At 50.5% G+C, this 26,965-nt stretch overlaps 9 protein-coding genes across 9 annotated transcripts; 2 read left to right on the top strand and 7 right to left on the bottom strand.

Moving 5' to 3' along the window:
* Positions 1-565: 565 nt before the first annotated feature.
* On the bottom strand, positions 566-3,796 carry CTRU02_208275 (alpha-ketoglutarate dehydrogenase complex subunit; the record flags this gene model as incomplete). Its single annotated transcript, XM_036725788.2, has 3 exons — positions 566-1,086; positions 1,136-3,509; positions 3,563-3,796. The coding sequence occupies 3 exons, from the start codon at positions 3,794-3,796 to the stop codon at positions 566-568; spliced, it is 3,129 nt and encodes a 1,042-aa protein (XP_036582502.2).
* Positions 3,797-4,783: 987 nt separating this feature from the next.
* CTRU02_208274 (dihydrolipoamide succinyltransferase) lies at positions 4,784-6,246 on the bottom strand (the record flags this gene model as incomplete). The annotated part of the gene is made up of 2 exons (XM_036725789.1): positions 4,784-5,083; positions 5,146-6,246. The coding sequence occupies 2 exons, from the start codon at positions 6,244-6,246 to the stop codon at positions 4,784-4,786; spliced, it is 1,401 nt and encodes a 466-aa protein (XP_036582503.1).
* Positions 6,247-7,310: 1,064 nt separating this feature from the next.
* CTRU02_208273 (uncharacterized protein) lies at positions 7,311-8,947 on the bottom strand (the record flags this gene model as incomplete). Its single annotated transcript, XM_036725790.1, has 3 exons — positions 7,311-7,952; positions 8,005-8,708; positions 8,767-8,947. The coding sequence occupies 3 exons, from the start codon at positions 8,945-8,947 to the stop codon at positions 7,311-7,313; spliced, it is 1,527 nt and encodes a 508-aa protein (XP_036582504.1).
* A 642-nt stretch (positions 8,948-9,589) lies between these two features.
* CTRU02_208272 (fungal specific transcription factor domain-containing protein) lies at positions 9,590-12,300 on the bottom strand (the record flags this gene model as incomplete). The annotated part of the gene is made up of 7 exons (XM_036725791.1): positions 9,590-10,336; positions 10,387-10,598; positions 10,652-10,800; positions 10,859-10,983; positions 11,036-11,577; positions 11,637-11,956; positions 12,050-12,300. The coding sequence occupies 7 exons, from the start codon at positions 12,298-12,300 to the stop codon at positions 9,590-9,592; spliced, it is 2,346 nt and encodes a 781-aa protein (XP_036582505.1).
* A 376-nt stretch (positions 12,301-12,676) lies between these two features.
* Positions 12,677-14,864, bottom strand: CTRU02_208271 (Vacuolar protein sorting-associated protein 4B; the record flags this gene model as incomplete). The annotated part of the gene is made up of 2 exons (XM_070205060.1): positions 12,677-13,509; positions 13,568-14,864. The coding sequence occupies 2 exons, from the start codon at positions 14,862-14,864 to the stop codon at positions 12,677-12,679; spliced, it is 2,130 nt and encodes a 709-aa protein (XP_070061135.1).
* A 4,131-nt stretch (positions 14,865-18,995) lies between these two features.
* CTRU02_208270 (uncharacterized protein) lies at positions 18,996-20,144 on the top strand (the record flags this gene model as incomplete). Its single annotated transcript, XM_036725793.1, has 2 exons — positions 18,996-19,635; positions 19,702-20,144. 2 exons carry the CDS (start codon positions 18,996-18,998, stop codon positions 20,142-20,144), a joined length of 1,083 nt encoding a protein of 360 aa, XP_036582507.1.
* A 495-nt stretch (positions 20,145-20,639) lies between these two features.
* On the bottom strand, positions 20,640-22,234 carry CTRU02_208269 (succinate-semialdehyde dehydrogenase; the record flags this gene model as incomplete). The annotated part of the gene is made up of 3 exons (XM_036725794.1): positions 20,640-21,233; positions 21,289-21,890; positions 21,949-22,234. The coding sequence occupies 3 exons, from the start codon at positions 22,232-22,234 to the stop codon at positions 20,640-20,642; spliced, it is 1,482 nt and encodes a 493-aa protein (XP_036582508.1).
* A 768-nt stretch (positions 22,235-23,002) lies between these two features.
* Positions 23,003-24,400, bottom strand: CTRU02_208268 (Protein RRNAD1; the record flags this gene model as incomplete). Its single annotated transcript, XM_036725795.1, has 1 exon — positions 23,003-24,400. One exon carries the CDS (start codon positions 24,398-24,400, stop codon positions 23,003-23,005), a length of 1,398 nt encoding a protein of 465 aa, XP_036582509.1.
* A 1,724-nt stretch (positions 24,401-26,124) lies between these two features.
* CTRU02_208267 (uncharacterized protein) lies at positions 26,125-26,578 on the top strand (the record flags this gene model as incomplete). Its single annotated transcript, XM_036725796.1, has 2 exons — positions 26,125-26,143; positions 26,205-26,578. 2 exons carry the CDS (start codon positions 26,125-26,127, stop codon positions 26,576-26,578), a joined length of 393 nt encoding a protein of 130 aa, XP_036582510.1.
* Positions 26,579-26,965: the final 387 nt, after the last annotated feature.

Raw genomic sequence — 26,965 nt, 5'->3', positions numbered from 1 at the left:
CTAGAGTCTCTATTTGAGGAATGTGTCGTTTCACGAATCTATGTAAAGACACGGAAACTACGCGATTCGGACAGCTGTCATGGCAATGTAAGGGATGAGTCCGTGTAAAAGTCTGATTCTTGACAAAAGCCAAAAACTCGTCGGCCGGAATCTCTTCTCCTTTGAGTCAAGGCCGGGAAGGTCCGAGACAGTCGTCTGAAGTTGACCCAAGTGGTCTGAACTCCCAGGGGAGAACATTCCTTCTTATGAACTAGCGTCGTTGTCCGGAAAAAGACCGAGTTCTGATTCAGACTGCTCGAGTCGTTTTACGTGCCTAAAGGCTACTGGTTTGCCAGATGAGAAGTTGAGGATCTCTTCACCTCTGCATACTGTTAAAGATTTGGACTTTGATCATCACTAACAAATTCGTACAAGCCTTCTTTTCCAGTGTGAATGTTACATCGGAAAAACTTAGACCAAATGGAGAAACCCGACAACACAACTCTTTGGATGGAAAGGCCAAGAAAGCCAAATACAGCGACGGAAACCGCTTTATCGTGAATGCCAAGATTCTCGACTCTACCCACTAACGGCCAACCCCGAACGCATCCTCCAGCAACCTGTCCTCTTCCGCCTGATGCGCCTTCTTCGACCCCGTCGCCGCTGCCGCACCAGTGCCACGACCAGCATACACGATGCGGCTGAACTTGTGACTTTCCGACTCGGCGGCCACAGTCTCTAGCCTGTCACGCATGTACTGCCACGCACCACCATTGTACGGTTCCTCTTGGCACCAGACCACCGTCTTGGCGTTCGGGTACGAGTCCAAGTTCTCCTTGACTTCGGCCCAGGGGAAGGGGTGAAGCTCCTCGATTCGGGTAATGGCTACGTCCTTGATACCGTTGGCTTCGCGGTACTTGTGTAGAGAAGCATATACCTGGCCGCTGCAGAGAATGACACGTTCAATCTTTTCTTTGGAAGCAATTGAGGTGTCGTGCTCCGGATCTGGAATAACTGGCTGAAAGGCAGAGGTACCTGTAAGGTCCTGCATGGATGACCTCGCCAAGGGGTGGCGAAGAAGGGATTTTGAGAAGAATATTACGAGGGCTAAAAAAATTAGCGCATGCTTTCCTTTCAGGTGGTGGATGAAACTTACGCTTCTTGTGCGGAGAGTGAATCTGTCTCCTCAACGCGTGGAACAGGTTCGCCGGCGTGGTCATGTACACGATTTGCATATTGCAATCTCTCCTCGCCTTCAAAGTATCCGCCGGCCACTGACGGGGATCCTCGTTGCCCAGCTCGAGGAACCTACCTAGCCGAGCGGAAGAGTGTTCCGGTCCCTGCCCATCGTATCCGTGGGGCAAAGACATGACGAGTCCACTCTTCAACAGCCACTTGGCCTCTCCTGAGCTGATGAACTGGTCGACGATGACTTGTGCGTTGTTGACAAAGTCGCCGAACTGCGCCTCCCACATCACCAGAGAGTCCTGCGCGGCAAGAGAGTAGCCGTAATCGAATCCCAGCACGCCGAACTCGCTTAGAGGGGAGTTCATGGCAGTGTACCTTGCGGCCTGATTCTCCTGGAGGTGGTTCAGCGGCGTGTACTCGGCGTGTGTAATCTGATCGTGCAGGACGGAGTGTCTCTGCGAAAATGTACCGCGCTCCACGTCCTGGCCGCCGATTCGGACTGGCTTGCCTTCCATAACAAGAGAGCCGAAAGCGAGGGCCTCAGCTGTAGACCAGTCTACGATACCGGCGTCAAAGGCCTGCTTCTTTACAGCCAGGATCCGCTGTAGGTTCCGGTGCAGACTGAAGCCCTCTGGTACTCTGGTGATGGTCTCAGCAATCGTGGAAAGTGTCTTCTCTTCCACGGCCGTCGAATAAGAAGCTGTTGAAATCTCATCGACTGCTTCAGCAGCAGTGTTCTGTTTGCCGTCCACGGGCTGTTTACTCCGCGTCAACTTCTCTTCAAGTTGGTCCCAAACCCATTTCTTCTGCTCTTCAATAACTTCAGCCGACATGGTCCCCTCAGCCACAAGCTTCTCGATATACTTATCCATAAGCGGCTTCTGCTCCGCAATCTTTTTATACATCTCCGGCTGCGTGAAGCTCGCTTGGTCAATCTCGTTATGTCCGAAACGACGGTAGCAGTTCACGTCAATGACCACGTCGGAACGGAACTCCGCCCTCCAGTCCGCCGCGAGTTTACACAGAAAGACGACGGCTTCAGGATCGTCGGCATTGACATGGAATATCGGCGCCTCAATGTACTTTGCCAGGTCAGAGCAGTACGGCGTGGACCTGGAGTCGGGAGAATCCGTCGTGAAGCCGATCTGGTTGTTCACCATCAGACGAACCGTTCCGCCGACCTCGTAACCCTTAAGCCCCGAGAGGTTCAGAGTCTCATACACGGGGCCCTGACCGGAGAAAGCGGCATCGCCATGGAGGGCCATGAACATGACTTTCGACTGGTCGACGTCTTCCTTTAGGTGCTGCACAGCTTTGGCCTTCCCCTGCGCGACGGGGTCAACGGCCTCGAGGTGAGAGGGATTCGGCAGCATGGAGATGCCCACCTCCTTTCCGCCGGCCGTCGTCCTCGATCCCTCCATACCAAAATGATACTTGACATCACCCGTCTGTCCGTTTGCCGTGTCGAACTCGGCAGTTCCGGCGAACTGTCGGAATAGCGTCCCAAAATCCTTGCCGTAGACTGTGCTCATAACATTCATCCTTCCACGATGGCAGCTGCCGATGACAATATCTTGGACGCCGTGCGCTTCGGCGCAGCGATCAATCAGCGCCGCTAGACCCGGGGCCAGACCCTCTGCACCATCGAGGCCGAAGCGCTTCTCATTAGGGAATTTGGCTGCCAAGAAACGCTCAAGGCTGGTCGCCCACACCAGACTGTCAAGAATGCGCTTTTTCTCCTCAACTGAAGGACGAGCATTGTAGGATTCGATGCGTTGGCGGATCCACTCGCGTTTGTCCGAGTTGGAGATGTGATGATATTCTACGCCGAAAGAGCCGCAGTATGTTTCTTCGCACGCAGTAATGATGTCGCGGAGTTTCATCGTCTTGTGTTCCTCCGCTAGATGCGGAAGGACTTCGGGGCCTAATGCCACGTCTCTGTCCAAGTCAGCTGAGGTGAAGCCGTACTTTGTTAGGTTCGTCGTGCTAGGAAGATCGGGATGTGGTTGGATTGTAGAGTTGCCAATAGGGCCCAGGGGGTTAATATTAGCGCGTGTGTGGCCATATTCCTGGAATACTCGAATGATTCTTTGAGTCTTGAGGTAATTGACGACTTCACTCGAACTAGCTGAGCTTAGTGTGGGCGTGAGTTGGGTGTCTCGAGTTGATATGTACCCAGGAGGCGGTTGGAAGGCTTTTGTTGCAGGGACCGTGGGGTCCTCCATGTTGCGAAAGTACGTCTGCCATGATACGTGGACGTCGTCGGGATTGGCTTTCCATGCTAGGTACATCTCGTCTATGTAGTTTGCCGCGCCGGCTTGTAGGAACGAGTCGATAGGGTTCTACATCATACAAAATCAGATTTTGAATAGAAACACTGCTCAGGAGATCTTACTGGAGGGGCTCTGAGGTCAACCGCCTCCGCGGTTGTGGCATAAGATCTGCCGTTTAGTAGGGGCGGAGGTTGTGATTTGATTGAGAGACATGCCCGGCCTGGCCTTGACCTATGCTGCGCATAGCTTACCGGCAGCGGAGGAGACGATGCTGAAAATACTAAAGTCGAACTTCGAACCGTGTAGGGAACCTGTGAAAGGGTGCCTCTGGAGGCGAAACAAAGTGACCGAAGCATGTTGGCTACGCCCACAGGAGCTTCAAGCTAGAGGCCGTTCAAGTTGGCAGTATGCGGTTCGTTGACGGCTTTGAGTAGTCATCAGCTCGTCGCAATACTTGTTAAAGGTTCAAAAGAGGGAATGGAGTCTAGAGATGTAAGCATAAGGTGGCGCCACTTCCATGCAACGGAAAAGCGTAACAGAAGTAAAACTTGTCAAGGCCAAAGTGGTCTATCAAGGGAACTGCCATTGACATACATCGGATCCCGGGAGCTACTTGGTCCATTGCCGTCGGCGAAGCAGACACCAGCCGAAATAGGCTACTCATGGCATTGAGTGACACCGAGGTCGGGTAGGTTGGTCTATTGCGGATCAGACATCAGCAATATAGAACCGACGCGATTGTCTTTCAACTGACATTATGCGCTTGGCGTCCGCGTTAAAAGTCGCCCTCGGAAGTCGAAGCCGAATGACTTAGACATACAGCTGGTTGCCGGATATAGTTTCCGGAGTCCCGAGATAGTCCACGCATGGCGGTGTTAAGACATTCAAGGCGCCAAACGTTCCCCGCATTCGAGGATCGGAGGCCCCTTGGCATCTCGGACGAGTGGAGAATTGAAGAATCATATGGGCTGGTGTATCGCAGTCTAGCCGTGAACTTCAGGTATAGTAGGCCGGAGTTCTTAATGTGGGGTTACGGGCTCACAAACCATCATGGGTTACCTCTCAACCTAGGATTTGGACTAAAAAGGTTACAGTACACAGTCACAAGGCCACAGTTTCTAGGGGCACAGTTTGGCGTAGTTGACCGAACCAGGACAACGCTGGGCATTGGATCCTCCTAATTATCTACAACCAGACCTTTTTATGATGCAGCAGTGACGCCCCCAATGCCAATGCCATTGCCAGGCAATGCTATCCCGCCCAGGAACAAAGAAAAACACACATATATGATACGGCCGACTCAGTCTAAATAAACCAGTCGGTCATGCCTCGCTACAAATAAATTATGCCAGGAGCAGTCTGGCGGGGTCCTCAATGTAGCTCTTGACAACGTTCAAGAAGGTAACGGCCTCACGGCCATCAATGAGGCGGTGGTCGTAGGTGACGGTGATGTACATCATGGGGCGGATCTCGAGCTTGCCGTTGACGACGACGGGGCGCTCCTTGATACCGTTCATGTTGAAGACGGCGGCCTGGGGGTAGTTGATGACCGGGGTGCCGAAGAGAGAGCCGAAGATACCGGGGTTGCTGATGGAGAAATTGCCGCCCTCGAGGTCGGGCATGGTCAGCTTGCCGTCGCGGGCCTGTAGTTACATCATCAGCTTCTCACTCTACGCCAAGAAGAGGGGGCGGGTTAGGGACTTACCTTGGCAGCCAGCTCAGCAACGCCACGCTCGATACCAATGATATCCAAGCTCTCAACGTTGCGCAGGACGGGGGTGATCAGACCCTTGGGCGCGGAGACAGCAATGCTGATGTCGACGTAGTCGCGGTAGGTGATGATCTCCTTGTCGGTGTCGATAGAGGCGTTAAGCTGGGGGACCTGCTGGGCAGCCAGGCAGGTGGCCTTGGTGAAGGCACCCATGTATCCGAGCCTGACGCCGTGGCGCTTCATGACATCCTCCTTGTTGCGCGCGCGCCACTCCATCAGGGCAGACATGTCAACCTCGTTGATGGTGGTCAACGAGGCGGTCATGTTCTGCGACTGCTTGAGCTTCTGAGCGATGGTCTTGCGCATGCGCGTCATCTTCTCAACACGCTCAGCGCGGGAGAAGAGACCGGAAGCGCCAAAGGGAGCAGCCTGAGCAACGGGGGCCGTCTCAGCAGGCTTCTTCTGTTGAGGGGCGGCGGGCGCAGGCTTGCTCTCCTCCTTCTTGGGGGCCTCGGGCTCCTTCTTCTGCTCCTGGGCGGGAGCGGCGGGCTCAGCAGGCTTGCTGGCTTCGGACTCGGGGGCCTTCTCAGGCTTTGACTCCTCCTTCTTGGACTCGCCCTTGTCGGCAGCAGGGGCTCCGCCGGTCTCCATCTTCGCAACCTTCTGTCCGACCTCGACGGTGTCGCCCTCGGCAACATAGAGCTCAGTGATGACACCAGCCTCGGGGGCGTTCACGGCGACGTCAATCTTGTCGGTCTCAATGCTGGCGACCTCCTCGTCGGCCTCGACGGCATCGCCGACCTGCTTGCCCAGAGAGCCAATAGTACCCTCGTTGATGGACTCGGCCATGGGAGGGACGGTGATGATGATCTCGCCATGCTGGATACGGGTGGTTGAGAAGGAGCGGTACTGGGTAGAGGCAAGGCCAGAGTACATCTGAGGTATCCGTCTCGTCGTCGTGATCGTTCTGGCAGTCGCTTTCGTGGCGGCGTTGGCGGAGGGAACCTGGACGCGGGCTGCGCCGGCAAGTCTGGAGGCGGTTGCGGTGCTGGGACGGGCCAGACGACCGACGGATTGGATCTGAGAGCGCATCATCTTGGGCAGAATGTTGAATAAGCAACTCCTCAAGACTATGATTGCATTGAAGGGAGGGTGATGTAGGTGTGTTGAACGAGTCTATGACTCTCTTACAATGGAAAAAGGGTCTGGAAGCAACGGAAAATTGCAGAGGTAAAATTAGACAAGGAGCTTTGCTGTAGGGTGACAAAATGCTCCGCCGCTTTAGTGGTTGGAGCTTCTTTACATGAAATGTTTTGGGCCTTGTCTGCATGGTTTGACCCATTTTCGTCCTCCTGTTTTTACTTTATTTTTTTCCCATAAAATAACTCTCTTTTATTTTGATTCTCAGAATCACTTCATCATCTCTGTAACCATTCTCATCCGTTTTAATTGTTCAAATCCTCTATAGTCGCTGGTTTTCTTCATGAGTACTCTTTACCCCAAATGCCTCTGTTAAAGCAGCAAGGCTTTAGGGGAAGAATCCGGAAGCTCCACGGCCTGCAGCTGGCCCCTGCTTTCAAAAGACGTTGCGTCATTGGACAATTGGCCTGTCGCTTCCGATGTTCTGACAGGAGCAGGTGCAGGGGTACGTACCGTGTCACTGCAGTACCCACCTTCCTGCAAGGGTTTTCGGCTTCTTACTCCTTCCTTTTCCCGGCCTGACGGCTTTTTGCTGCCAAACTCCTGTTTTTGCTTCGGTAAAGCCTTTGTACGCGGTGGATCTGGTTAGTCATCTTATACCCTTGGACACGCAGTACCCTTATTTATGTACTTTACAAAACGGCCAAAAAGGGCGTCGGACGCACCTTCCGACGCTCCCTTGATGTACCTACATAGAACAGTCTGAAGGTCCGATTCGGCTAGATGTAAACAAACTACAATGCCTTTGAACTTCCCAATTGGCCAACTGGAGAATCGAATTATCACCAAAACTCAAATCAATCAACTTGAGGAGGTGAATTTTCTTAAAAACAATTTGTTTGACAAATATCATAATACTATATAAAATCAACACCATACACAGCTCAGCTCAATGTCAAAACTAGAATAGCCTCTCTCTGCCTTATCCACTCGAGTTATGCGAATCCTTGAGGGGGCATCTACATGTTATACCTAAAGGCCTTGTCCTGAACATCCGTCAAGTCCGAATCAACAGCAACACCCATCTGCACCGCCGATTCCCCTCCGTCATGCCCTCCAACCATATACTCGTAGTTCCCCTCCGCCGCAAGCCTATCTCTCTTGGCGTTCTCCTTCTTGATGGCGATTCCATACACGGCATAGGTGATAATCAGCCCAATCCAGCTGGCAATGCTGAGAATGCAGCCCTTGGTGTATCTCGGAGCATCAGATTCCGTCCAGGCCTGCGGCGAGACGATACATCCAACGCAGTATACGATGAAGAAGCCCGCGCTGACGACGCTCTTCTTGGTGTTACCCTTGACGTTGGACGCCATCATCGACGCAGATGAGCTCAGCAGAGAGCTGCAGCACGCCGCGAGCCAAGTGCTCGCCACGATGCCCCATTCGTAGCCTTTAGCCGGCAACCCAAGTAGCATGGCGGACCCCAGCAACGGTATCAGACTAAGTCCCATGGACGTGTACACCCGAGTGCCGGGGAAGAACCGCGGCACCAAAGCAGACACCCAGATCGTCACGAAGCTAATGGCGCCGCCGGGCAGACCGACGAGCATCGTCTGGAACGGAGAGTACCCGAAGCCGTTGACAACAAGAGATGAGAACTAGTTACAATGCGTCAGCATAAATCGATACTCGACTAGAGACAAAATTAACCTTGAGAATGGGAGTCGTCAGAGTGATGCAGAGCGCCATCATAAAGTAAAGCCAGGTCAAAGGCTGTCTCAAAGCCTCAAACATCTGCTTCTTGTTAAACTCAGCCCTATCCCTCGTTCCTCTGTCAAGCGCGAGTCTCCTCGTCGCGACCTCCCTCTCACGCGGCGTGAGGAACCAGGCAGTGGTGGTATCCCTCGGCATCAGGACGCAGAAGGCCACACCGCACGCCGCAGTGAGCCCGCCGCTGATGAGGAACATGGCCCTCCACTTCTCCATCGCCATCTTCGGGGACCCTCCGATGCCGTACATCATCAGCGCGCCGAGAATCTGCGACACGCCGGACATGGAAACCCACGTCGCGACGCGGATCGGGTGTTCGCGGCGACGGTACCAGTTCGACGTGATGATGATGAACGCGGGGGATACCGCTCCCTCCGCGAAGCCTAGGAAGAAGCGCGCCGCGGCGAGACCCTTGAAGTCGTGCGTTGCGCCGAGACACATTTCCACCCCTCCCCAGGCGATGATGGTCACGCCGACAAAGAGGGTGATGGGCAGGCGGCCCATGAGATACGCGGCCGGGTACTCGGAGCAGAGCTGGCCGAAGTAGAACAGCGAGATGACCCAGGAGAAGTCTTGTCCTGTCAGACGGAGGTCCTTGCGGAGGCCGAAGACGGAGGCGTAGTTGATTGACTGCTTGTCGAGGTCTGGCCGTTGACTTTTGTTAGTGGAAGTTAGAATTGGAGGAAGGGTTGGGGAACGTACACTGGAAGAAGTAGACGAATGCCATGAGAGGCATGAGAACTCTGTCCAGCTTGCGGACGAGAGCACGCTCCTCTTCCGGGCTGATCTGCTCGAAGGCGACGTGTTCTTCATCTTGCTTCTTGGTCATCTCGAGCTCCTCTGCTGAAGCTGAGAGTTGGGAGTCTTCAGTCTTGGTTGCCATTGTCCCTGCTCAAGTCAAATTTGAGCGGAGCTACGTTTTCCGTCTCAGCAGTGCTCTCGGTAACTCTGCGACTGAAGTTGTTCAAGTTGACGAGGGGCTTGTATAAAAAGATGGGAAAACTAAAGTTCAAAGGGATGCCTCATTCAAGAAGCACAACTCCAAAGGAAAACTTTTTTAAAAAAGAGTTATGGAGGTAGCAGGGTTGTTATATGTCTCTTTCAATCCACCTAGCGTGGGGAAACCGGCAACTCAGTCATCCCACAACTGAACGATATCCTCAACGTCCGCCTCAGGGAAATGCGGGGTTTACCCCAGGCTCCTCTCCACGAATTTGGGATGTGGGGGAGCTGACCAAGGCTTGGTTATTGAAAGACCCTTCTCCGGTTCCATGGTATAGACTGGTCTGCGGCGTTCCCCAGATGGTCGTGTGTCAAGGCCTAATCTGGGGTGCCCTTCGGCGATGATATCCGAGGGTTGAAAACTAGTCCTTCACGCCACAAGCAACAGCTGACACAGGCCCATTTTAACTCATCCTTAACTGGAAACCTGTATACTTGGTCTCCTTGGCTTGAAAATTAGAATCCTCAAAAACCGACATCGGATCTGGGCTCATACTGCGGTTACTTTCTTCGGCAATGGCCATCATGGCTGGTTACCCCAAGGGATCTGGTTCTCCAACGCCTCCCAGTCCGTCTGCTCGACTCCAGTGAACGAGAACCCGGGCGTGTGGTATACCCAGTAGAGCCCATTCTCGCCCTCTAGCGGTATGCTCGCCAAGTCCGCGCCGCTGAGCCCGAAGGTCTGGTCGTCATTCCCACAGCCCATCGTCCCTCCGTCGTCTTCAGCGGAACGGGTACTCGGTCCCTCAACACTCAAGCCCCCATCAACCGCACCGGGCGTAACGTGATCAACGTTGCCATACCCGTTCGAGAAGGAAAACGTCTGCGTGAGGAGGTCCGTCAACGGCTGCTGTGGAGTCTGCCCAGTCGCCTGCTGTACTGGGAGCGCAAGATGCATGCACATCTGGTCGAGCTCGGCAAGGCGGTTGGCGGCCGCCCTATTTCCCAGACTGACTAAGTATCTCAAAATCGCTCTAGATCCTTCGATGCCCTTGAATCCAAGACTCTTGCCTGGGTTGATGGCCTCGACGAGGACGAAAATGTATCCCACCGAGAAGGTCGCGTCCAAGTCGAGGAAAGCGTTCTTGGCCAGAATCTCCTTCTTTCGGAGCTCCTGCAAGATGACCAGGCTTTTACTGGCTGTCTCAACGCAGATCTCTGCCAGACGTACGAGTGCTGGGCTGACTTCGTTACGAGACCCTCCACGCTCGGGATCACGGCTGTTGCGAGCCATATAAAGTAGAATTGGGCGAACCGTATGAATGACGGCCTGCTTCCGAGTTAGTTTGGCTTATTGAATGAACATTCGAGGAATATTACCGAGTAAACGGATATGTACAGACTGGAGCTAGTCCGAGATGTTGATGTTGGCGCGTCAACAAAGGGGCGTCCAGCCACCAGGAGACCGGAAGGTTTGATCTCCATCGAGTATTCCGAGGGCATCGTCTTCTCAACCTCGTAGAGGGAGTGTAATATGTCCTGGACGTTGTTGATAAACGTATTTTCGGGGTCACCTTTTTGGGAGTAGATTGCTGTCGGTCGTTAGTTCTGTTGCGTTGCAAATGTTTGTCGGCACTTGACATACTTGACGTAATCTTCCCTGTGATTCTTGCCGCCTTTACATTGACATCTAAAGCTGTTGCCGATGGGAACCCGAGGACTTCATAGGGCGGTACGACGGTAATGGCATAGTCTTCAATAGACATTGGATATCCACCCGCCGCACATAATCTCCTATCAAGTCGTTAGCCATTTCTTTACTTTTACTTGAGCCTCAAATATCATCGCATACCGCTCTTGCATGTAAATTGACCACCAAAGTCTATTCCGATGCACATTCTCCGATCGTCTAATATTGAGGCTGCTTTTTCCACGATGCATACCATGGCTTATCGCTAACCTCAAGGCAGTGTTGGACTAGAAAGCAGTAGTCAGTCGGAGTCTATAATGGCACGCCAAGGCCACTCACATGAATATAAGCATCATCCTTTCGATCCACAATCTGAAGGTATAACGCCGTCAAAGCCATCACTTCAACTCCAATAATACCATGCTTCCGCAACTCACTCAGCAACGGCGTTCTCTTTACCGCCTCGCGGAAGAAACTTGTCCCAGGCAGATCGCCATTCTCATCGTCTCTGCTCTGTAGCAGCCTCCCCACCGAAAATACCAACAGCGCCTCTACGATCCATATTTCAGAAAGCCGTACTTCCGCAGCGGAATCTTGATATAGGATGGACAGATTATCTGAGAACGCGCGAACATCAAACAGCTGCTGCGAGATGCCGACGTTGAATACGACAATATCAAGCATAGCATGAGCCTCTTCCTCCGTAGGCCACGGACCGATAGCCTCCAGCAGCCCGCGGCGGTCGATGCGTGGGAGCGGGGACACGGCGGTGTTGGTAGCCGGACTGGCAGCGGAGCCCGGGTTCGAGCGGGACACTAGAAGAGTCTTGATCTCGGACCCGAATGTCTCAGAGGAGGAGAGGGCCGACTCAGGAGCGATGGCTATGCCGGAGTTAGTATCCGAGGAGTGAACAGAAGGGGGATGCGCCAGTTTCACCCACCCCTGTTAGTGCGTGTGGGTGAAGATGTCGTCGCAGGTAAGACTTCAATGGCTCTTATTCTCTCAAATGTGGGGGACAACGTGGCCTGAGACACGGTTGTCTCGGGCTGGTCAAAACCTGTAGGTGAGAGCACGCTGACTGAGATACACGAATCTTCCTGTGGGGGCTCCTGTTGGGCACTTGATGTACCGTTTGCCTCATCTGAAGGCATACGCCACATGGGCGATGTCGGCCCTGAGGATGTCGTAGCCGCAGGAGCAGACTGCTCCCTGCTCTGCCGCTCATAGAAAGCGACTTTGTTCTCAAGCTCACGTATCTGCCTACATGATCATTCTCAACTTAGTCTACGCTCGAGCGCTAAACATGACCAACCAGAGGCACAACCATCCACTATCAGTGGAAGAGGGACTCACGAGACGGAATACAGCTTCCTCTTCTCCGACGCCGCAAACACACACTCCAGCCCCCGCTTGGCACAATACTTGCAAGGCTGCTGGCCCGAGCATTTGACTTTCTTATCGCGGCAAATCTGGCACGCGTTCGAGGTGCGAGCAGCCTCGGCTTGAGAAGCCGAACGGAAGCGTCTGGGTGTCGGGGCTCCGGCTGGCTGCCCTGAGGACTTGCGGACGCCTCTTCGGGGTGTCGGTTCCGAGTCGACGTCCATTTTTGTTTCTTCTGCCCTAATGATCCGCTGCGCCAAGAACTGTAACAGCTTGCAAGTCAGACCACTCTGGGGAAGCGGGTGTCGTTGTGTGTTTTTTGAGTGAAAGGGAGACGCATCCGTGGGACTGTCGTTGATGGGTAAAGGACCATTTTAGGGTGGGGCAGCGTGTAGTTGCGCTAAGAGGCGCTAAAACAGTTCCGTTCGTAGTCACCATTTTAGAAATTTCCCCTTTGGGCAGGGTGGTTCTGAAGAAGGTCAAACACTCAAACACCACGCAACGTCATTGATGGTCATATCCATACAAGTTAAATGGTATTTGGATGCGATATAAATAAAATCAGATATTTACAATTTCCATAACATTTTCTGTTCAGACTCAGCTGTAAAGTTCGTCGTCGTCGACTACGTGGCCCTGCTTGGAAGCTTCCGGACTCGTAACCCGGATACCGCTCTCTAACCTAGATAGGTTCATCTCGTAGCCCTTGTGATCGCACCAAGCCTTTACCATCTTGACAGCGTTCTTAATCTCTCTTCCGTTGAGTTGCCACTGGCTTAAATCTTTGAGATCCTCATCCGACAGGAGTTCATTGCTGCCTTGGGTGGCATTCTGCTGGGGCAGCCGACCAAGGAATTTGCGCCAAATAAGCACGCGAGCATCGCTTGTCAATGGCTTGAAGAGCAAATGTAGGCTCACTCGACTACGGAAAGCCGTGTCGATTGTATGGTAGAGGTTAGTCGTCAGGAAGATGATTCCGTGGAAGTACTCTAGTTCCCGAAGAAAGATGGACACGAGCTCGTTGCGTGCAATATCGTGCGGATTCCTCTCCGCCATGAACACATCGGCTTCGTCGAGCAGAATGACAGCGTCCCACTCGGTCGCCATTTCAAAAACACGCGAAATATTCGCCCCAAGTGAGGCCGGGTTGATGCCGAGGTCCTCTGCTTGTAGATAGAAAAGTGGCCTGTGTGTTCTGTCCGCAACAGCCTCTGCCGTCAAGGTCTTGCCGGTACCAGGTGGTCCGCTGAGAAGGATGATGAGTCCTTGGCCTTTGCCCACGATAACGTCGTCCATTTGCTGTCCTTTGGAGAGGCCGTGGTTCTCTACGAAAGAGAGAACCAAGTCCTTCTGTTGTTCATCGTACACCAAGTGGTCATAAGCCTCGTTATTCCACACAATCGGCCCAATATCCTCGACGTAGAACGCCACTGGTGATTGTTAGTGATTTGGTTATTTAATGTCTTTAACTTCTTTTGAAAGTCGACTTACACCAAAGTTTGTTCTTTAAAGCAAAACCTTCAATGAGAGGTGAAATAAACACTAGATCATCTTGTCGAGACAACATATCCTTTTTGTTTTCTAATTGGCGCTTCTCACTGAGGTGTTTGTGGTTCTTTCCGTCGGCCTTGACATTCGGTTTCCCCTCGGAATCTTCGTTGGATTCGGTGTGCTTTTTCGTAACCCGGTTCTTCAGAGTCTGCGGGTCGCTGGCCTCTCTTTTGCCCTGAGTTCGCTCGTACTTGTTAAAGCCAACAACGTCGATGAGAATTCGACCCTCGACATTATGTTTGTCTTTCCCATCAATCGCAATGCCGTTGTAGGTGCAATAAGTTAATCCCTGGAGATCCAACACCCTTGTACCTCTAGCATGCATACGCTGGCGGACTCCGTCCGGATCGGAGTGGAATTGCAAAGGGTAATGATCTAAGTCGCTGATTGGCTTATTCCCTGAAAACTCGGGAACAATGAGCGTCTTATCGGTCCAGACAAACGCGTCTCCGTTGAAGGAAAGCACCTTGCAGTGGATCATGAAGATCTTGCCGCATTCTGTCTGCTCATATGCCGTATCCTTCACCTTGCAAAGCATCTCGGCGTTACGGCCATAGCTGTACACGACAGTGTCCCGCGGGAAGTAAGTCCATGCCAACTTGAAGTTGATAAGTCCACTGGCCTGCAGGCGGCGCTTCTTCTCACGGGTTTCGCCCAACATATCGTCCAACGTTCGTACCAAGAGCTGCGCGTAGTCCTTAAGCGAAGAATCGCTGGTCGTCTTGTACAGGCTAAGGATTTCATCATAACAAAAGTATAACGGACGAAACGGGGCTTGGAAGGTCGCTGCATCGGTAGGATCCAGGTGGACATCTTCCTTTTTAAGAATGGGCTCCAGGGCGGAGACTAAGCCCGGGTTCTGGATGATGATCTGAGCATAGGTCAAAGAGAACCTGCCTCCGATGACCGGTTTTTCGAGATCTTTGATCTTATAGACCTTGATGGCGGGTCGGTCCTGGCTCAGGACAGCTTTTTTGCTCAGTTGCTTTGGTGGAAAGTCGACCCAATCGTACATGCCATTACAACTATTCTTGCCTTCGTAGAGTGTCTTGACGGCGATGTCGATGCCAAAAGTCGGATCACTCGCCACCACCTTTTTAGGGTCATCGTCGGAAAGGCTGCCTTCGATATCGTTGATGTCGCGACCGATCTTTTCCTTCTGCGGCATGACCTTGCATCGCAATTTCCATGCCGCGTCTGACAGGTTCTCCCTGTCAAACACATCAGCAAGCCCCATAACGAATGCTGTGACGAATAAGCGGATGGGTTTCGAGAGAAGGCTGCGAGCGATTGAAGGCAGAACTCGAGAGAAAGTAAGATGGCAACAGAAAGGTAGGACTGAGCCGAGACTGGTAAGTTGCGTAGAGATATATAGGGATAAGGGTATCACCCATGCGGCCAATGCAGTAGCCTGAATGCTGCAATTGTGTGGCCAGCATCAACAATGCTTGCCCATGGCATCCCAAGACAAGATTCCAGCATTTTGACAGGTTGGTTCGCAACCGCTAGTGACCCGTAAGGCGGCTGAGGCCTACATCTTAGTGGCGGTCCTAGGACTTGCATCGGTACGTGGTACTCAGCCCCGAGGTCAGTGGTGAGTCAAAAAGAAAAGCCAAGGGGCTTGAACGGGGTCGAAATGGAAAAAAAAAAAAGCAAACTAGCCTAGCTGGGACGAGTAGAAAATAATGCGGATTTCATTAAACATGAAAGGATTGGATCGGAATATTTAACATGACATCCGATATGCAAAATTGCTTTTTCCATAGCCAAGTGTTGTACTGGGACGAAATGGTGTAGATGTCGTGAAGTAGAGACGCATTTTTGGTTGCCGTCCAAGTCAAGTCAAAGCCAACTAAAGTCAGGCACGATTGACACTGCCTGCAGGTGCACGGACCAGTGCGCGCACCATTGTGTAGAGGACCCACCCGTCCCTCGCTTAATGCCAGTCAGCCACTCAAGGAGCCTTGAGGCCAATCCTTGTGTTGGCTTTGACCCCTGTAAAACCCCGCCCCCACGGTTGCCTCCATCAGGCAGTCGATTCCGTATCTACCGGAGCTGTCTGCCTTGGTGATCGTCAAAGCGGCATTAGCTTCAGCTGTCAATTACGACAGTTCCCTCTTTGTTGTGACTGGGATTGTAACCCATTCAGCTGTTTCGATATATGGCTTGTCATCAGGCAACCACAGCTATTGAACAGCTACCGTTTCCATGCAAACACACAGAGTAGGTAATATTGAGTAGCGAGAATATATGGCGTCCTCCCTTTTTTTTTATAGACGGCTTTTCAGGGAAAGGAACGTAAGCTTTGAACCACACATCTTTCAGTCAGGTCCGTTTTTGGGCATCCGAATAGTAGAGTGAGGATTTATAGCAGAGAACGCGGCAAATGTCGACCGCTAATTCATCACTCCTTTCAGCTTAAAGCACAAAATACCCTGATTCTTATCATTACACCATTTTCAAAATTAGTTCGTGTCCAAATATCTTTTATGCCCGGGTTTTTCATCTGATACACGTAACAAATCACATGGTTGATCGGTGTCATCATATCAAATCCCAGGCCCTCCGTCTGGTATCGTCAGTCTACGGACATTGCCGGGACCAGGCGGTAGCAGCTCACAAAATCAACCCTCGAGAATACCCTGTTCTACAGGATTATTCTATTATGGTCAAAGCCATATTAAAATCAGCAGTGGAAATCGGGGCACCGCTCATCACATTAGAAGCCAGAGCCAAAGCACCAATCCTTCCAGGTCAATCGTTTTGTGATGCTTCGGTACTGAGTAGGCGACGCATCCGAAAGCTTGCAAACTTGGGCTTCGCTTGAACTTTGATTCATAAGTAAATTGGCATGCTAGTAATGACATCATTGGTCACTGAATTATCACTCGTAATTCAGGGACAGCGGCAGCGTTGAAAACAATGTTGTCATGTTTTCTGGAAGTCTGGGCGGTTGTACCTCACATGAATAAGGTTGAAAAGCTCAGAATGACACGATCCTTGTATTTTGGCGAAAGACTCTTGAACTACTTTTCCAAGGTCTTGAAAGCTCTCTCCGTAATACTTTCTCATTGGCATCGTTAAATCATATTTGAAAATCTTCAAAGTTGAATGCAGTTGAAGGTTTTCTTCTGTCACACTCATGGGCTCGGTTTAGAGAATGGTTATCACTCGACGATGTCGTACTGCCTTAAACTTAAGTGTTACGGCAGCATGCGAAACCGGGTTGCCAACTTGGCCGTTGCTGTATGGATACTCTATCTTCAAGACGCGACGCATGCCATCAAAGAGCTTTGCGGGGTACCACCCTTAAGACAGACTTTGTGGACCCACGAGATACGGCACCCTGAGGATCGCCACGGATGCATCTTCAAAGCTTGCTGTCGTCCCATTGCAAGTCTTTGTCGCAGTTGTTCCGTTCGAAAGCATCAGACAAGCCGAGCTGCGGCAGACGTCATAGGGAAGCGGATCTCTACAACGGCTGAAAAGCTAATGAATACAGCTCACATGTGCATCGTCGAAAACAAGAAGCCGTCTAAACTGTCTCGAGCTTGGCAAAAAGTGCCAACCCTGCTGCTCTAATTCTCCGGCGCTCAAGCTTCTGCTGATGATGGCATCAACATTCTTCGGCAGACCATCAAGCGAAACTGCTCTAGCGCCTTTAGAGGTTCGGAGATGAGCGGGCGCAGAAGCCGATATCGTCAGCTTGAAGAAATTCCCAAGTCCCTACTCGCTATAACAGACGAGGGCCAAGTGATAGCTCTATGAGTGTCCCCCTGTCGTTTCTTATCCTGTCAAAACCTTCTCCGCACACTCCACTTCCCATAAATGCCCGGCCGTTAGTCATATACGGCAGTAGAAACCAAAAGTGTCGTGCATGCCGGTGGAGTATCGAGCTTGACTTGTGCTGTTGGCTATGTGCAACCATGTCAGAAACACATCTGCGGCTGCCCTTCTCAAGCTGGTAGGTGTAGACGAGCCATGAACAGCGAAACACGAGTAATTTTCCTTAATATCTTTATAAAACGGGGAACAAATGGCAATATCTTTTGAGATTATCACCTGGAATAACTGCATAAGAAGACACAGCCAAGACCATATTGGTTGTGTAAAACGTGCTGGCGCGCGTCTTGGGCATGATGAGAGAGCTCCACAGGCGAACACCGCATAAGGTTGAAAAAACAGGGCGCCCTGTTATCCGAACTGGGAAATGATACGATTTCAATCATGGTGTGTTGGACCCTGAAGGCTGGGAATGCCGGGGCCATCCCTCTCTGCGATCGGGCTGACTTTCCATTCACCCATAATCCTAGGCTTTGAACTGGATCATGTAAGTGGTAGGGTCCGCACGAGTCGGCAAAGATCCTGGGTGTGCAGCAACGATTCATGAATCCCTCCAAAAGCCCAGGAAGATATTCGACCCGTAAGTTTGCCGAAGAAACCAGCAATGACGAAACCACGTTTTGTATGTCGCAAGCCAGAGGTTAAAGTCCGACCACAGACGATTGGACTCAAATCTTTTTCTCCCCTAAACTGAGCCTTGTTGCAAAAGCTGTTGCAATCTGACCTGAGCCAGGATCAAATCTTGGTTTCACATGTTTTGTTTGTTTTACCAAGTGTTACCCTCCCAAGTCTCACTGGGTAACGGACAAGAGAGGGGGTCCATCCCCGTTCGAAAAGGTCAGCACGCCGTTCAATCAATTACCTATTGAATTTTTCTGCCCTACTATTTTTCTTTTTTAATTATCCCGACTTTTTGTCCCACCACGTTCCTTGTTTGCCTTTGACCAAAAACCCGGATTTTTCAGAGGAAAACATCGGATTTCCAAGGCCCAGGGTCGCACCCGGGCTGGGGTATGCCCCATCTTCGTTTGCAACGGTCGCTTGCCTCGATTCGTAAAATGACACCGCGGGTTCACGCATTTTAGGCACAAATGTCGGGGTTGCTTATTGGGTGGATTGAGACCAACAGGTATAACGCATAGCTTAAGGTACAGAACAACACCCTTCGTCCCAAGTATCGTGGACCCCTTTCTTCCTAAAGTTAGCTCAAGGGACGGATTCCGACAAACAACTAGTCATGTCATCGGGTTATCACGTTGTGATCTGCGGTCCCCTTTATGCCTTTTCTCGCATGGGCGACATCCTGGTCCGTTCACTGGGGTACGACAGTGTCTGCACAACAGCCATATTTACCCTACCATGTACGCCCGTCGCCGGATCATACATGCTCTCGATGGCAGAGGTCTAAGGAGACTCTTGAGTATTGCAAGTATCTTAATATCTTATTTTCTTCTCCTCATCATCTGCCGTTCTCCTGAGAAACTCCTCAGTCCTCCCCCTTATTGCTCAGGTTACTGTATTCAAAATGTCTGTCTGTACGATGATGGTTACGGAGCCGGTGTCGAGCTTGATATCGTCGCCCACGATATATCTCGACGAAAAGGGCGACCTGCGGCTGCACGTGGGTTCCGAGATTGACGAGACCCCTCAAGATTTCGTCGTTTGCTCAAGGGCCCTCGGTAGAAGCTCCCCGGTTCTGAAGACGATGCTGTTCGGCGGATTCGCCGAATCGCGCCCCGCAGAAAACGCTGGGGAATGGAGCGTTGACCTGCCTGAAGATGCGACGGAAGCAATGGAAATCGTGCTCAACATCGTCCATGGCCGCTTCAATCTAGTTCCCGAGAAGCTACCCTTGATGCGCCTGTACGACGTCTTAACCATTACAGAAAAGTACGACATGACGGTTATCACTCGGCCGTGGGCTCGCACTTGGATGCAAGGTGTAAAACATGAGAAAGACAACGCGCATTTACTATGTGTGGCTTGGGAGCTTGGCGATGCTGAGACGTTTGAGGAGATGTACAAGAAGATCACATACGAGTCTGTTATCGACCTCAAGGGACGCTTGGTTTACGGTCACTTTGGTCGGGTCTGGAAGCTCGGACCAGAGGGTTACAACTTTCCTCTTGACAGAATCGTGTATCTGCGGCCGCCCGGAGTGTTTGGTGGGTTCTCACTGAACTGGTTCGAATATGAGTTACCTTATTCCTGCTAACACCAACCACGCACAGAGAACATCATCAAGCATCGTCAGGCTTTGATATCCGCCCATCTCGAACGTTTCGTCATCTTGTACAGATGTCTTAAAGAAGGCTGTCGATACATGAAAGGATATTACCACAGCTCGCCAGATGCCGAGGAGTGCAATAGCATGCTGTTGGGGTCGCTCGTCAGATGTCTCGCCAAAGGAAAAGTAGACATCACCATGCCAAATCCTTGCGAGTCTCATAGGGGAAATGTGGAAGCTCTCGAAAAGGCAACTAGTGCTGTCAAGCTGTTGACAGTGCATCGTCCGTCACCGGCCAATCAGTGTTTGAAGCGTATAGAGGAGGAGTTGGCAAAAGGGGCAGTGGCTGCAGCTGTTGCTAAAACGGAGTTAATGGTTCTGCAACCGGAACAACGGGGGTACCTTGAAAAGCAGGCGCATAAAACTGGAGTTGTTTTCGCTGGTTAGATTCTTGCGAGGGGATATTTTCTTACGGGCGTCAGGTCTCGGGTTTGCTTTCAATGGAGTTGGGGGAAGAGGGATATGAGGGATTGTTCTTAGTAATGCATGAAGATCAGATTGACATGATTCGGTTAATGGTTCGAGTAAGATCAATCAGACGGGTAGATTGGCTGAAGCTTATCGTGCATCTGAGTGACGAAACTTGTTTCAACACATTAGATCAAACCACCTATTAGGCCAACATGATGACGCCTGTGCGGTGACTACGCATGTCAGTCATAGCTCCTGGCTCTTGGTGAGCCCGAACATGCCTCTTCAATGCGTACGCGATCTGAACAGCTCGAACTTATTAACGAGAACCAGATCAAGGCAAAAAAATACAATAGTACATAACGCTATGTCATTAAAGGAAACTTTTTGTTGTCCCCACGTCCTTAATCATTCAACCTTGGGCCCAAGGGAAATCGAAACCGCTCAATGACTCGGAACCCAGCATTCAGCTCAGTTGAAGCCAAGGTTGCCAATGGTAACCGACTTGATGTTTTGGTACTCCGCCAGACCGTATTTGCTACCTTCGCGGCCCAAACCACTCTCCTTCACACCGCCGAAGGGGGCCTCAGCTGCGCTGATTAGACCCGTGTTGACGCCCAGCATACCACACTCAAGCCGCCTGGCCACACGCATCACGCGAGAAATGTCCTTGCTGAAGAAGTATCCAGCGAGACCGTATTCCGTTGCGTTTGCAAGCTCCACAGCCTCAGCCTCGGTCTTGAATGAGAAAATGGCTGCCAAAGGACCAAACGTCTCGTCATGTGCAACCTCCATTTCGGTCGTGACATTGCTGATGACGGTAGGCTCATAGAAGTAGCCCTTAAGGCCCTCAGGGGCCTTGCCACCTGTGTGGAGCTTCGCGCCCTTCTTGAGTGCGTCTTGAACGTGAGCATCAACCTTTTGAACCGCAGCCGCGTTGACAAGAGGGCCTTGAGTGGTTCCGTCATCGATGCCACGGCCAAGCTTGAACTGTTGAACTCTGGCAACGAGCTTGTTGATGAACTCTTCCTGGACCTTTTCATGAACCAAGAGTCTGTTGGCACACTATTTTTACAGTGTTAGTATGACGGCTTCAAGTCGGTGGGATGATTGGCCTTACCACGCAGGTTTGTCCAGAGCAACGGAACTTGCAAATCAAGGCGCCCTCGACTGTTTGATCAATATCCGCGTCATCAAACACAATGAACGGAGCGTTGCCTCCCAACTCCATGCTCACGCGCTTCATCGTTCCCGCCGCAGCCTTGGTAAGCATCTTGCCCACACCTGTTGAACCGGTAAAGCTGAGCTTCTTCACGATAGGGTTGTTGGCCAATTCCATCGAAGCCTCCCTATCCTTGGTCGGGACGACGTGGAGGCAGTCTGACGGAATACCCGCAGCCAAGGCCAGCTTGGCCAACGCAAGAGCGCTGAAAGGGGTCTCACTCGGGGGCTTAATGATGACTGAGCATCCTGCCGCGAATGCTGGGGCGATCTTTCGGGTAATCATGGCCGCGGGGAAGTTCCATGGGGTAATGATGCCACAAACGCCAACCGGCTCCTTGAATGTCAAGACTGTGGTGTTGGCGTAAGATGAGGGAATTGTGTCACCATAAGAGCGAGTGGCCTCCTCGGCAAACCAGGAGATGAAGGACGCAGCATAGACAACCTCTCCTCTAGCCTCGGTAAAAGTCTTGCCGTTTTCCAATGACAGAATGAGGGCAACTGGGTAAAGGTTAGAAAACTCTTCTTGGACATAGCACTCGATTCAAAGGTCACTCACGATCATCGGTGTTGGCAATGACAAGGTCATACCACTTTCGCAGCAGCGCACCACGCTCCTTTGCTGTTGTTGATTCGTAAAACTTTGCTGTTCCAGTCTTGGCACTCTCAATAGCATCAATGAAGTCTTGTCGGCCTAGGTTGGCGATTTCTTGAAGGACTGTTGCGCTGGATGGCTCGTAGACTGGGAAGACCTTTCCGTCCTGACCACTCTTCCAATTTCCGGCAACCAGTCCAGAAGAGATGAGCAGGGACTTGTCCTGAAGCTTGGCAAAGACGTCGGCCATTTTGGTGATTTGAGTGGGGTAAGCTTGGGTTGTCGAGGGGTTGACAAAGTGGGAGGGAACTGGCTGCAAGTCTGGGGGCAATGCCGTCCAGCTCCTTCTAATAGTTGTTCAACTATGGGGCTCTATTTACAGAGTGGGTGTCTTGCATTCAATCGTAGATCACCCGATTGTTGCAGGGACCTCGGCCGCGACCCGGGGAAATGCGGGGTCCAATAAATCACCGGCAACCGGCTGGCCCGGATCACCAAACAACTGGATCTAAACTAAATACCGATGGAGATGTAAAAGATCAAACGGCAACCCGTCCTGTGGGTGAGTGATGTGATTCTTTAATCTCCACTGATCTTGACTGGCAAAATCAATACCTAAACTGCCGGTAAATCCAGATTATTTACTCCAAGGACCAAGATCAGCCAAGAGAAACAATCGCTGGCAGCTCCGGCATACATACATGCTGCAGATTGTTTCACCGTCGTCCCTGTGTGCGAAAATTTCTATGCATTGTGCCCGGCCCGGCTCCTAATATCACCCGGCCCGGTCTGTCATATAGCGGGGTCATCGGGCCGGCCCCACCCGGTAACTGGCCGGCAATCGTTGTTCTAGACCTCGGCAGCCAGTCGTAATGGACATACTGCTCCCCAGTGCCTCTCTGTGTATGTTGCGGAACGCTTCTAAAAAGTTTCTCGTACAATCAACGGCATGGTATGAACCCATAAGGCTGCGTTGCCAAGCAGCATCGAAATCTGATTATATCTATGTTATCCAAGCCTATAATGTCGCAGATGAGTTAAAATTTTCATCTGGCTTGTTAGCGACAAGCATCAGATTCCTCGGCGAGATCTTGTAATCGAAAATGGGCAATATATCCACGTTTCTCGCTCCGCCCTCAACCAAGAACCAGTATCGGTCCAGGGCAATTACACTTTCGACAATCTTGCAACAGAGTACGCTGAGCGTCCATAATATCGCTATGCTACCCTCGCAATGCCGATAACGGTCTTCGTAGGCAACAAGCTCAGCGTTGCTGACCTTGTCCTTATCTATCCCAATGCACTGCATTGCTCGGTTTGCAAAGCTTGTGAAATTTGCCATATCTCCCTTCCGCACGCCCCAGACTGGTCTGTTTTCTTTGTCAAGTTCGATGCCCTTATCAAAGAAGACCTTCTCCAGAAGGGTTCGATAAAAGCGCCTTTTGGAGTACACGGACTCTTCTGTGCCCGGTTTTGACTTTTCCCAGTTATTCGGCGCCTGGCAGCCCGTCATCAGAGCTGTAGCGCTCAGCAACACATCATGCTCCCTCATTCTCGCACTTATCGGAAATCCATCCGGGCAAGACTCAGAACGGGGGATGATGTGGTTGTAGCAACAGCCAACCGCACCTAGGCAAGTAATAAAAGGGATTGTGGTGAAGTACTTCAGCATATGCTCAGATAGGTTTCCGCAGGCATGCAGACCAACCAGCATACACTGCTCTCCCTGGGCCCATTCTGATATCTCATCAGCCAGTGGCGCTGAACCGTCGATGTAGCGACACAGGTGTTGAATACGGTCATCCGAAATCCCAAGGCTTGCAGCGCATGCCTTCGAGGCGGCAATCTGTGACTCGCTGCCGTCTATGGCTAGTAAACGTAGGTTTGGGAAGAGATAAGCAAGAGACAGGGTGAGATAGCCTTGACCAGATCCCATATCGATAATTCGTGTGATATTGCGAGCTTCGCAGACGCTCTGAATATAAGCGGTTGCAACGGAGACTTCATCGATCTTTTTCGTCTTCATACGGCTTGTTAGGACTTCCGGAAGTCTGGTTCTTGGACCTGTACGCTGGGTGCGGGGAAGGGAAAGAGATTGTAAGGCCTCAAGCCACTTGGTCAGAGATTCCGGCCGGTCTTGTGACCGGTAAACATTACCGCTGTCGCCGGGCGAACATGATCGAGTGGTCGCTTCTTCAATGCTATCAATTAATTCTTGCTGGGCCATTCGATGATCGGGAAGTGAGGACCACCACGCCGTCCACTCCGAAGGCAAAGCCTCCCATGCATTGTAGATCAAAGCATCATTGACGTGAATACCACCAGTAATTTGACGGACAAGAGGCGTTCTGATAAATTCTAATAAGTCTTTCGCGTAGTCGTTGATATGAACATAAGGTTCTGGTAGAGTTATCATGGTGTGGTTGTTAAGCTGAAAAATAACTGGCGATTGAAAGGTTATCAGCTCTTTGTGTTAGGTCAAACTTTTGCTCTCAGAGCAAGCGGTAAGTGCAAGCAGAATGCACTAGGTGACTGGCCTATCACAACCAATAGAAAATGAGTATGTAGGGACGACAGTGGGGGTGGTGGGGAAAGAGAGCAAACTATGGATGGAACAGTGTTAAGGAGCTTATTATCTCATGTCAGTTCACAAGAAAATCAGAGTCTGGATAGGCTTCAATGATACGATTTACTAAATTCAATCTAAAAATAAGAAGAAACTTTATCTTTGCCAAGAAATAACGGAATTGGTACGCAGCATTGTTTTTGCACCAAAATCGCATTTCTATAATTAGGGCAACAGTGAATTAAACACATTCAAATTAGAGCAATAGCTACTTCTCTGGAGGTCCTTTCTACAATGAGCAACTGTATAGTCAATGTATGTGTTTGTTTCCAAGGTGAAGAGCAGTTTACACTCACAGCACCTTGCTGTACCTCAGCTTAAGCGGATCCATCTCTCCCATAATCATTGGGATCAGGTTGCTTGGTTACATGCTTTCGGGGCTGGTGTCTAGCGCTCCGACTGAGGATATGCTGATTCAATTTTAATAATGGCGCTACTAGCATCAAAGGAGACACCAAGGTTTCAATTGGCTCTATACTAGACATTTCTCAGCCCCGTAAGTGTTCCGAAAAGTAGAAAATAAGAAGAACCGAAACTACGCAATGAAAAATAGTGACACATAGATCAAAGCTGGGCTAACCCTTGATAAAGTGTAAGCCAAGACAAGCAAATCTCAGGCGACCAGATTAGTCAAACGTACTAGGTCTGCGAACATTGGCGACTATTCAATAGTACTATTTTCTACGTTTCTGGGCCTGCGGTTGTGAATTGACAATTCGCCACCTTCGCATGCCTCTCACAGGGTAAATTTGCTGGGATCACAAGGGTACCGATCACAAGGGTACCCGTAAGAATGGAAACTAAGGGGAAAACTGGTCACTGGTCTTGTGTTTGATGTCTATAGAAGAATATCCTGCATAAGTACGTATAGCCGTCTGCCGGTCTGACAGTCACATAGGCAACCTGGGTGCTGGCAGGCTTGCCGGCGACGGAGCCACTTCAACCCGGAGTTCCGGCTATTACAACATAAATAGTTGGTTTGGTTTGGGTCGTTGTTGTTCTTAGGCAGTCATGACTATTTCACTAGTAGCAAAGGTTAAGCTGTGGGGTTCAATGAGTAGCTGTGTTTGCTATATATTTATACCACAGGGTTTAAACCCATTAAAACATATATTCTAAGTTCAAGTTTACAAAGAGATGAAAGTATTATACGCAAGTATACTTACTAGCTTCATAGCTTGAGAGATTAAAGGGAGTTGCTACTTAATATATTTGTTAGTCGACTACTTGCTTTAATAAACTCATTACCACTAGTCTTGGAACGTTATTATATTACATATCTTTTTCTAATCAAGAATTTGTATTCATGACTCGTGGATTAATTTGGCTTAATATCGAAAGACACACTAGTTTATACTATACTCGGGAATTTAAGAGTACCCGAGCATGAAGGTATCGGCATTTGCAAGGCCTCCGATAATTCATCTTAATAAGGGACCTTGAAGTCTGTTGAATATATATAGTATTAATCCTGCATTTAATTATATCTTGATCCTATCTATGTCACCTTCTATATGATTACATCCAATCTCAGTTAGTATAGCTTTAACTGCATTCACCAAGGATATCAGAATATTTAAGCTAACAACTCAAGGTGTATTGAGCAGTATAAAAATGCAACTTCAAACTTTACTCGCCCTCCTTGTTCCGACTACTGGAGCCCTAGCGGCATTTACTTGCGCGCGTGCGCCTACTCAAGTATCGACATCGACTACTATTTCTGGGCCATGTCTTTATGGAGATAGTACTCGATGTGTCAGAGGCTCTGTGGGGATTTGGTTTTCGCCTCCCAATGGCAATAAAGGCGGCGTCTTACGAATCCGCAATGACGAACACGGTGTTAGGAAGGTTGTCGCAGTTGTGGGGGATAAGGGAACTGCAAGTTTCTGGATTAATGGAGGCGACGAATGTGTTACAAATTTGAAGATGAACAGTGTGGATAAATATTTCATATTCCGCAATGTGTAGATATATTTTTACTCAAGGAAAATCCAATAATTGTTTACCTAGGCTGTTCTAGCTACAGAATCCTTCATAATCTATACGTCTATGCTTTACTCTTTGAGATGTTAGCCTACTACCTGTCGCATGAAATAAAATTACCAATTTAGTTCAATGGAGGTAGAAGGACAGATGGCTTGTGGTAGGTGGTTGCTAGACTCGGCTTGTGTGTGGATGTCGCCTGTTTCTTTTACTCATTCGTTTGATCCAAGCTCCTGGAAGTGGGAGGAGTGAGAACGATGTTGGCGTTAAAACACAATTCTTTAATAGGTTTTAAGCGAGATATGTGGAAACAGAGCTGTCTCCGGCTCCATGATCACTTTCGCCCTGTTGGTAGGGCGACTGCATCGCCAT

This window comes from Colletotrichum truncatum, assembly GCF_014235925.2.
Source record: "Colletotrichum truncatum strain CMES1059 chromosome Unknown Contig_0005, whole genome shotgun sequence".
Classification (NCBI taxonomy): Eukaryota; Fungi; Ascomycota; class Sordariomycetes; order Glomerellales; family Glomerellaceae; genus Colletotrichum; species Colletotrichum truncatum.
This window is presented reverse-complemented; position numbering and strand designations above follow the sequence as displayed.